At 41.2% G+C, this 10,619-nt stretch overlaps 1 protein-coding gene across 1 annotated transcript; it reads right to left on the bottom strand.

Moving 5' to 3' along the window:
• Positions 1-1,783: 1,783 nt before the first annotated feature.
• insig1 (insulin induced gene 1) lies at positions 1,784-10,238 on the bottom strand. Its single transcript, XM_061713227.1, has 6 exons — positions 10,029-10,238; positions 9,457-9,781; positions 7,749-7,873; positions 7,310-7,476; positions 6,546-6,645; positions 1,784-4,339 (listed from the first exon to the last, which is right to left on the bottom strand). Exons 2-6 carry the CDS (start codon positions 9,761-9,763, stop codon positions 4,310-4,312), a joined length of 729 nt encoding a protein of 242 aa, XP_061569211.1. The 5' UTR covers positions 9,764-9,781; positions 10,029-10,238; the 3' UTR covers positions 1,784-4,309.
• Positions 10,239-10,619: the final 381 nt, after the last annotated feature.

The raw sequence follows: 10,619 nt of genomic DNA, 5'->3' as shown, positions 1-10,619 counted from the left end.
TTCAGTTATGAATAATTTTTGAATATGTGAATTGCACCTGTCATTCTTGTACAAAAGGGTGTTTTTGAGTATCAGAAAGGTAATGATATATCATCATTAGTCTACACAAGGGTAATGTAACTGCTATATTACGCCATATTTCAAGCTATGATGTGCTGTTTAAATATTTCTTTTGTTTTCGCATTGTCTAAGCTGACATGTACATTTTGCACTGCTCAGTTTTTGTCTGTATATAGTTTATATTTACTCTGTTCACCTTCAAGGGGTTGCTGCTGCTGTAATCTCATATTTTCAACTGAAATCAATAAAAAAAATAAAAAAATAAGGGGGGATTTATATGTGATGAGCTGGAGGAGTGAGAATCTTCAACTAAACAGACAATTCTACACATTTGAGGGGAGATTTGCCTAACATTCATGTGATGCAGAGGGAAAGAAAGAAAGCCGTAACTGCGTGAAGAGTTGTTAAACTTCCATTTCCTTCATGTTTCCTGGCAGTTGACACACTACATCAAATTACATGCTAAAATGTCACAGAGGTGCAGCAAAGAGATGTCTGCCGGTGCAAACCTACAGATGGCGCAAATCAATACACGGGCCCCGCTTGTCTTGTCTGATTGCCTTGAAGGAAGGACGGAGGGAGCGAGGGGAGGAGAGCGATGGGGTGCTTTTTGGCAATAAGGAGGTGCTTTAATGGAGTCTTTCAGCTTGCTGTGGCTGGAAATGAAAGGAGGTTGAAGCCTGGCCAATTATTCTGCCTGAGAAGAGACCAAAGTGGGAGAGGGAAGAGGTGGCGTGTGGCGCTGGATCGTTGCCCCAGCGCAGACATGCAGGAGAGGAGAGACGGATAGATAGATAGAGAGATAGATAGACAGATAGACGGATAGATGGGTGAACAGATAGATAGATAGACTGCCAGAATAAGGGCTTGATTCAAAATAACCCACAGATATTGGCCCCATTCCCAGAAATTTCCCCCAGTGCAAAAGGTTAACTGTCAGTCCCCCGCTAGGTATAAATAGAAGACTGCCCTCCAGAAAGGCGTGTTCAGGGAGGGGGTAGACAGAGCAGGGGGGGCAGTTCCTCATGATCTCTGTGACACACAGGAGGGGAGATGTGGGGGGTTAGTTTAAGGGCTTTTTTTTCGGTGGGTTGGGGAGGGTCTGACAGCAAAGAGGAAGGAGAGGGAAGATGCAGCCAAAGACATCTTGACAGCCTCGTAGAATTGAAGACCCGGGACAAAAGAGCGTCCTCGTCCTCCCAACTTGGCCGTAACGGCGGACACAAGTGCCATCATCACCCCCCTCCTCCTCCTCCAGACAGCTCATTTCCAGTCCAGCACCTAAACCAAATCACAGGGCTGCTGCTGTCGCTATTAGGAGTCAAAGTGGCCGCTTTAATCATTTGGGCCTGAACCAGGTTTGTATCAAGAGGTATAAACCTGCTTCTTCTGACATTAGCCTGGAGAACTATACCTATTCCTTTTGTCAAAAAATAAAATATGGAATAGTGGAGGTATCACTCCCATTCGGAAGCGTTTCCTCTGGTGCAGAAAGCACCAAGCCAATCACAACCAGTTTTACGCAGCAACTCAGTGGCATCACTCCAATCCAGAGGAACCAGACTAATTCTTTAGGTCTTAGAGGGAAAGAATTAGGATGTCTGGTGAGAATAATTCTGACCCATATCACTCTCACAAAGACATTCTTACATTAATCTTCCCATATAAGCATTTTCAAACCTTAATCCAACCCCATACTCAAATGATAGCTACTCAGAAATCCTTGTAAGATCAGGTTTTTTTATTTATTTTTTTAAACTTTTCACTTAAATCCAACATAGCAAAAAAACAAAAAACAGTACACAGTTGAAATATGAGACACACACAGTGAAACTCCAAAACATCAAAACAAAAAAATAAAGCTTCCTCTCCCATTTAGTACACCTGAATGAAAGCGGACTCGACCCGAAGTGGTCCGCAACAAAGATTAGTTGACAAAAAAAATAAAAAATGAATCAGGTATCTTTAGATAATTTTTGTAAAATGAGATTTAAACAACAGTTTGACACGACTTAAATTGTTCCATCTCGTCTCTCCGGTGAGAGTCACTGGCTTTGACTCTGAAGGCATGTAATCTGACAAAAGTCATCTTCACATAAACAAATTTGTTATTGCTTTCTTTAAAATGATCCACACTGCATATATACAATACAAATTATTTTATTTAGCCTTTGTCAGAAATAATAAATAAAGAAGAATTACAGGCTCATGTATAGTGTGATTGCACTTAATCCTCTAGACCCCCAAAACACTAACACACTGTAGGTCTAATATGGTAATACCTGTCTGATTACACTGGCAAGCCATTCTACATATGAGGAGTAATGTCTTCAGGTTTATACAAATGATAAAACTAAACTGTTATAGTGACAAAAGCACTACATTCTATAATACACCGGCAATCACAGATTGCAAATCTTAAATAATAACGTCGTGCCTTCCCCTTTAATCTGAGTAAATTCCCAAACTATGAAGTTTAAAGATCCACGCAGTAAAACGCCTGTGATCAAACGTCAAAATATTTCAATGTTTCAGTGTGAATCAAAGGGCTGTTCTACAGGACATTTAGATCAAGGAGGTGAAAATGCACTCAATATACTTCTGGTACATTCTTTCAAAAAAAACAATCCATCTTGGTGGCAAGTTTTCCATTCACTACGACATATTTTTAGCTCACGCTATGATCTATGCTGCTGATGCATTGTATTTGTCTCAAGGTTTTCCTTTTTTCCTTCTGTGAAACAATCCTCTCTGCTCATCTGGACCTGAAGAAAAGAAAAATACTAAGGAGGTCTGAGTTTTGTGAACTTGCACTGGTGGATGGGTGTGATTGTGCGAGTGGCGGTCACTGGTAAATACGGCTTATTACATATAAACAGTCAACATTTTGGGAAATCATTTGCTTTCCGTTTTTTGTGCTTTTTGAGCTTGAAATGAGCCGGATTTTTTTCATTTTCCTTAATCATCTGCAACAAAACTGAGTTCCTCTTATTTGACATCTTCAGTCGCGTTCCCACAACGGGACATTTGATAAAGACCCAACTAAAGCATCTCTCTTTTTGCTGTTATTTGAGAGTAGTAGGTTTGACTACAAAGATAACCAGTTTCTATGAGACAAACTGTCTTATTTTACTGTAGCAGTCCACCACAATATGATAAAAAACAAATACAGAAATGAAATAAGCTATCCAGTAACCAGGTAGTTTTCCATATTAAGGTCTGATTTTGAACTTTAGCGCAGTGAGGGAACTACACACACCAGACTTGGAAGGAAGCTGATAAAATAGGTCTAAATCAGGCTCCAAGGGAGTCGTATTTCACAATCAGAAATGTTCAACTTTCTCATATAGTTGCTGAATACTATTCTCAGATCCAGCTCAGCAATAGTTTCCAAAATCTGTTCAACCCTTCAGGTGCCTCGAATCCACTCAGCTACCACTACTCATCTTTTTCTCCCCCATCAATACAAGACCCCACTTGAAAAGCGACGAGTTATGATTGACAGCAGCACAAACCAAATCTCCTCAGCGCCGACTGTTGCAGCGTAATTCTTTGGGTTGCTTCACATTCGAACAGTTTGCAGGATGAAACTGGGAACATCAGCAAAGGATTTAGCTTTATATCAGGAATCTTTTTAGTTCCTGGAAGTTAAACATTTATCAGCAAGAAAGCAAATAATTTCCCAAAAGAAATTATCATCCACCAACGATTCCACACGTTTGGTTTGGGGGTCAAAATAAATACTTAATTTGGTTTGATTGAGGACATCTCTCTGCTGAGGCCACTGGATACATTTCTGTTTTAGAGTGAAGACACGTTCGTGTCCACTCAAACATTTCCCTTTTATGATCAGATGTTGTACTCAGGCGAATACAGACACACTTGAACATTGCGGTAAACCCCCTACGCGCCTTTTCTGCTAAGGTCACGATGCTCAAGCACACGTCCAGCACGCTGCCACTGTTCACTTCAAATAAGACCACAAAGAAGGCAAACGCCGTCCTCCCGTCCGAAGTTTGAAGGAAGTCTTAATGCTAATGGAGAACATCAGAGACGGGAGGGAGAGGTTGTTTGGCCGCGAGGAGGACATGGCACATTAGATGAGGAGCATTTTTGACCTGCACTCTGTTAGGAGAGCAAAGGATGGAGTCAAAAACAAGGAGTCTTTTTCCTCTCATTACTAATCCATTTCTACTCATTCTGCCCTTCATTTCGCTGTCCATCTTCCTGCTTTTGCACCGTCCAGCGCTCAGTCCATGTGGGGTTTCTCGACACCACCCTGCAGGAACATGAAGAAGGCCTGTGTTAGTAATGTACCATCATTTTAGTGCAGCTGCTTCAACTAATGCACACATTTTTTTCTCATAGCAACTGAACTTTTTCAGCACTGCTTTTCTTTGTTCTCATTTTAAATAGAAGACCGGAAAACAATTATAAGAAGAAAAAAAAAAAGAGAAAAAAGTCATGTTCATCCTGATCATAAATGACACCACTGGTGCAAAACAAGGAAAAAAAAACAAAACAAACAAAAAACAACGACAACACGGAACTAAACCAAAAGTTCACACTTGTGCCAACATTCCTCCGGCTTCATCACAAACAAAAACAACAAGCAGCAAATGACCCTCTGGTCAGCCGAGTCCTGACTGGCTCTGTGTCCCGCCACGGCTGTGAAAAACAACAGCTCTTAATCTGCTTTCACGCTTTCACTGAGTCAAACCCAGGGAGTGATGGGACTCTTACTTTCCAGACAGAATGAGGTGAGGCTTCCGGGCAGACGCCTAATGAAGACATCAAAGCTGACTTGATGAGATAATTATAAAAGGAAGGGGGGCGTCCAATGCTCTTTGCACAAATTTAACCCGTTTGACAGTCTTATCTGCTGCTGTGGCTCGGATACATAATTGAAAATAAAGTGTGTGTGGTGCAAGAGGGAGTCTTTTGAAGTTGTCTTTTTTTTATTTTATTTTGCTGAGTGTAAAAGCTGATAGTAATAAATGCAGAGTGGTATTTTGTGCAAATATGACAAAGTAAAAACATCACAGGGATTCAATGTTTACCCCTGAATTTTAACTTGTCAGATGAGAAAAGAATCAAGATCAAGAGAAATGTACAAATAATTCTACTAAAATCTACAGAAAAAAAAGAAAAAAGGTTGGGTATGTGTTTAAAAGAATTGAAGTAAATATGCCAAATGTAAATATGATTTTTTAGCTGTTTTCCAGAAGCTTAAAACACAAATCTATACCAAAGATTTTGTCTTTGCATCTACTTTGTCCACATAGTTCAGTCAGATTGAGACCTCATACAAGGTGGGATCGGTTTACAAACTGTTCGGTCCACTAGTATGATTAACAAGTGTTATTAGCGATAATCCTTTAAAATGTGACGAGTCTGAAACCCAGCAGAGCGTTTAGTGTGCTCCAGTCGTACACTGCAGTATCTTAAATAGATAAAAGAAGACGCAGTGTGACGCACAAATAATCACTACGATTAATCAGAGCACTCGTTCACGGACCGGGACAAATATGAAAAAATGAGATGACAAGATACTGAAATGACAACTAAATCAGGGAACAGCTGGCGGCTTGCGCCAAGAAAAAGACAATTTCTTCAGATTAAAGAAGCTGATGCACGCAGGAAAAAAACAAAACAAAAACAAAACCCATCAGTTATTGTTAACGCTTCCCACACGCTCTTTCAGGAGCACTGCGGTTAGCCTTTAATAAAAATAAACTATAAAATGACTCTTAATATCTATTGATGAGGATGTATTGATGCCTGATCAATATTTTAAATTGTGGATCAATGCTACTGGATAATTCATTGAATCATTATATCAATGGATCATTACACCCAGCAGAAGGACTGATCATCGTAGGAGTAATGGCATTCTGTCTCTTCATCGACTGATCAAAAGAATAGGACATATATTGATATGTGCGGTCCTGTATTCGTCAGGATCTGTAGACTGGCTCCTGATCCAAATTGCTTGCAGTTCAGCAGCTCTGTAAGCAGCTTGGATAAAGAATCAGGACTGAAGAGACGAGTGACAGGAAGAGCCAATCAGCTTCAGACTTAAGAAGAAGCAAGATTTTCTTAAATATGCTATTTAGCACAAATTTACTTGAATGTTTGCTAACATTAATTTTATGGTATTTAAGGCTCTGTTTGAATATTTTCTTCCATGTATTGCAAAAGTGTTATAGACAAAAAGGGATTTGTCTCTTCTAGCAGTGCATGTTCCCTCTGGTAGATCAGTGTAAACAGGAAACTGACCACTGCATCACAGCAGCGTCTTCTAATGAAACAGAGCTCCTCTTTAGGCAGATTTATTGGTCCAGGTCTACCTCAGACCAGAAATATTCTTACAGCAGGATGCATGTCCCTTCAACTTTGACCTCAGATTGGATTTAGACACTTTTAAACATCAGTCTGATCTTTCACTTAGAGGATTACGCAACATAAGTGGCAGCAGTCATTACCATGGCAAGTTGACGTCCAATGTTACCCACGGTAACGCCGCCAGAGAAGAATATGCACGGGAGCCAGGAGCGCACATACAGGAAATCTGGAGATGTGTATCTGAAGAAAGGGGGAAAAATAAAAAAAAAACAAAAGCTTGTTAGAAAAAAGTAAGTACTGTAGAGTGAATGTGTCAGAAGGATCCAATCAAGTCCTTTAAAGTCTTTCTGGTTTGCTGTAATTTGTTATTCCCTATAAAATATTCAAGCATTCATTTGAAAGTAAAGATTAAGAAGATAAATAGCTTAGAATGAGCAAGGAAACGTTGGAATCTGTTTTTAGAGTGAAGAACAAATACAAAAACTGTCATTCCAGTAAATATGCAGCGATTATCCCCCTCATTCTTCACTCTTAAATCGAAATGCGAGCCCCAGCGGATCTTTGAACCAGCCACCCAGCCACCCGTGCAAGGTGGAGGAATGTTAATTGGACCCCAAGGGTTAAAAAGTGCTCACATAAATAAACCTCATTGCATTACATGCTATAAGTAGACAGGTTACTCCAAGTACATTGTCTAATTCCTCCACAGCAGAGCTGGGTTTCCTCTCCTGCTGTACAGTGAGAAGAACCACACAGAAACATAACTTGAGCTGTGGACGTCATGTCATATCAACAATTAATGATAGCATAGGGCTCTTGTGACTAATTACAGCATGTTTTGTTACTCAAAAGTGAAACCGCGGGCAGGTTGTAAGGCTGCTGCCAGAGGAAACTGCTCACTTACTGGTATACGCCATTGTAGACCAGTAGCTGGGTGATGACGGTGGCGAGGAAGGCTGTGGTGATGCCGAGGCCAAAGCCGCTCCTGGAGCGGTCGAATGTCCACCAAAGGCCCAAGGAGAGGGCTGCCAGCGTCAGGGAGAGCTGCACGTTGTTGTCAAAGTCTAGTTTCTATGGTATAGTAAGTTAAGGGCAAAGTCGAATGGTATGACTCCGACAGGGAATTCGATTTAACGCAAATATTTGTTTTACCAACTGACACAAGTTCCACCTGTACTTAAATGTCAAAAGGTAAAGACGTTCATTACTGTTGAATTATTTAATCCTTAAACAGAGGCATAATTGGCCAAGGTTTTCAAAATTTCCTGTAACTATGATAAACAAATGTTAAAGTAGACACAAGTTGCAAAGCACTGCTTTGGGAATCTGGAGAAAAAGGATACAACACTCGCATGGTTGATTCCAACAAACACCGCGATGCATCTCATGACGCTGGCCCACTCCCTCTTGAACTTGTGAGGCTCTCCCAGATGGCTGTCAAGGCAGGGATACAGCAGGCCGATAACAGCTGCAACAAAAAGAAAAAACAGAACAAAAATTATACAAGATAAGCAGAAATGTTGTGAACCACAAAGGACAAATTCTGCCAGAGAGCTGCTGCGAGAAAATATTTGCTGAATGCGTGTTTCCATACTTGGTGACTCATTAATACAGTCACTATAAATATGCTTAACACTTGTAAAAGCAAGACTTATTTCCCTTTTTATCATATTCATTTGTGTCCTTTTTGGAGAATGCTTGCATTCAATGTTACCACCACCCCCCCACATCAAATTATTAGCATTAAAGTTGAAAGTATATAAAAAAAAAAGAAACTACAGAAAAAGGAAACAGCAATTATACTACTTTAGACATTTGTCATCATTAGAAATTAAACAGTTAATTGGCTGAGGTACAGATAAACAATTTGAAACTGTTTTAATAAATCAACTGCTTATTAAATCTGTTTATCAGCAAATATGTGGCAGCTGCTCATTTTTCAAAAGAGTCCAGACATTTGCTGGCAATAGCTTTTAAACAATAAAAACCTATTGCTTTTTTTTTAAAACTTCATAACACTATCAATTGACCACCCCACTGTTTTGACCAGTTTGTGCATAGCAATATGCACAAATTAAGTCATCATCTTACAATAAAAAGATGGCTTTAATGTACTTAATAGTATAATAAAGAGTTGACAGTGTAAGAAAAACAGAAATAATAAGATTCTCAACAATCAGAGGGCTAAAGAATAACTTGCACACAAAAAACAAACTTAAGTTTATGCATGACACAGAGACTGTAATAAGACACAGGCTAATGTTAACAGACCATGAAAATACATCTTTTTTTCCCCAGTTTCCTGTCCTGCAGCACATGTGGGGGGGTGCAACAACAGATGCTGTGTGTTTCTGTTTTTTTAAATCCCTGCTTCCTGGTTCTTGGCCTTAAGGCTGATTTATGGTTCCGCGTTACACCTACGCAGTAGGGTACGCGGCGAGCGCAACCTTACGGCGCGCGTCGCCGCGTACCCTACGCCGTAACCTTACGGCGTATGCTCTGCGTCGATTTAACGCGGGACCACAATTCAGTCCTTAAAAGGGGGAGGGGGGCGGTCCTCCGCTCACCCGTTATGACACCGACCAATGAGCAAACGTCTCACGTAGTGTCCGGTATTCCGACCAATCAGGAGACGGGAATCTCTATCATCTGTACAGAGTCATTTTTTTTGGATAGATAACCCAGACAAAACCACCAGCACTCGTGTATCCCAGCAGAGCAAAGCTTACATAATAGCCAACAAAAACAAAGCCGAATGATGACACATCCTCAGGTGATATTAGTGGCAGATATTAAAAAGGTTTTGTTATTTTATCACATTTACTGTAAATGTGGTTGATTCACTGTCCAATTTTGCCCAATTCCAGTAAATAAATATGGCTCAAACAGACTTTTTTTTTTTTTTTTCAAATTTAGCTCCCTCAAATGAATGGTAAATAACATTTTATTTCTTGCTATAATTTTCCTTTATAAGGAAACGCAACCTAACTGGACCCCTCCCACTCTTTGCATTCCTTCACTCCAAAATTAGCACTACTTTTGCGCACTTACCTGCTCCTGTACCGCAGCACGGTGGGATCCACCAGGCGGACGAAAACAAAGTTGCCATCACCTCCTCGGGGAACAGGGTGACATTTCTCTGTATCTGCAGCAGGTTGAGCACCAGGGCGAGGAACACCCCCACGGTGAAGAGGACGAGGCCCCGGCGGAGCAGGTTGGCGGTGCGGACGTCGTGCAGGGATCCGTATGCGCTGCTGAGCACCGTGGTGATGATGGACATCATCTCCTCGGCTTTGGATGCAGATGCAGAATGCTTTGAGTCAGAGCAGGTCCAGCAGTGCTCTTCCAGTCTGGGCATTTGGCACTTTTTGGGAGTCTATTGGACAAGATGAATGCATGAATGCATGTACACGTGGCTCAAAAATAAGAGATCATGTCTAATCAGAGTGCATAAGGCAAGTTTATTTATATAGTACAATTCAACACAAGGTAATTCAAAGTGCTGCACATCAACATTAAAAGCGGCAAGACTTAATTAAACAGTAAATTACAAATAAAATGAAATAAAATTATGAGAAAAGAAGGTAAAATAATAAAAAGCACCAGAGAGCGTCCTTACTTACCTTGATCTCCAGGCGTCTTCAGTTCAGGGTCTGCTCCAACAAGAAACTCCCTCTAATGAAGAAGCCAGAATCCCCTCCTTGTTCACACCTCTTTCCAGCAAGCCCTGTAATCTGTCGTCGCGTTTGTTTGTTCACATTATCTCTCAGTAAACACGCGTACGCAGGGAGTGGAGGGGGGAAAAAAGCTGTTTCTTCATTGCCAGCGCTCAGAGCTCACAGCGCGGCCGAGAGCTTCCTCTGCGGAAAACAATCACAGCTGTGTCGGGTGAGAGGCGGCAGCCAATCAGAGCGCGGCGGCTGATATGACGTAGTGGGTGGAGCCCCGCCCCCTCGTCCGGTTTGAAGCCTGAATTCTGGTTCCGCGTTAAATCGACGCAGAGGCCTACGGCGTAGGTTACGCGGCGAAGCGCAACGTACGGTGTGCGTCGTCTGCGTAGGTGTAACGCGGAACCATAAATCAGCCTTCATCAGACGCAGAGATCAGGCGCTGCAAGTCTGAAGCGAAAGCGGAAACACTTTAAATTACAAACATATTTCTGGTGTTGCTCTGAAGAGCATTTGAAAGGTCATCATTAAAAGTGCGAAGATATA

The sequence above is a fragment of the Cololabis saira genome, chromosome 22, assembly GCF_033807715.1.
Source record: "Cololabis saira isolate AMF1-May2022 chromosome 22, fColSai1.1, whole genome shotgun sequence".
Classification (NCBI taxonomy): Eukaryota; Metazoa; Chordata; class Actinopteri; order Beloniformes; family Belonidae; genus Cololabis; species Cololabis saira.
The sequence above is the reverse complement of the archived record's forward strand: the minus strand, read 5'-3'. Positions and strand labels throughout refer to the sequence as shown.

Coding starts and splice junctions, on each gene's coding strand:
- insig1 (XM_061713227.1), bottom strand. CDS start 9,763: ATGCCCAGACTGGAAGAGCACTGCTGGACCTGCTCTGACTCAAAGCAT. Junction 6,646..7,309: donor GTCTACAATGGCGTATACCA/GTAAGTGAGCAG, acceptor CCCTTTCTTCAG/ATACACATCTCCAGATTTCC. Junction 4,340..6,545: donor TTGGACGTCAACTTGCCATG/GTAATGACTGCT, acceptor ATGTTCCTGCAG/GGTGGTGTCGAGAAACCCCA.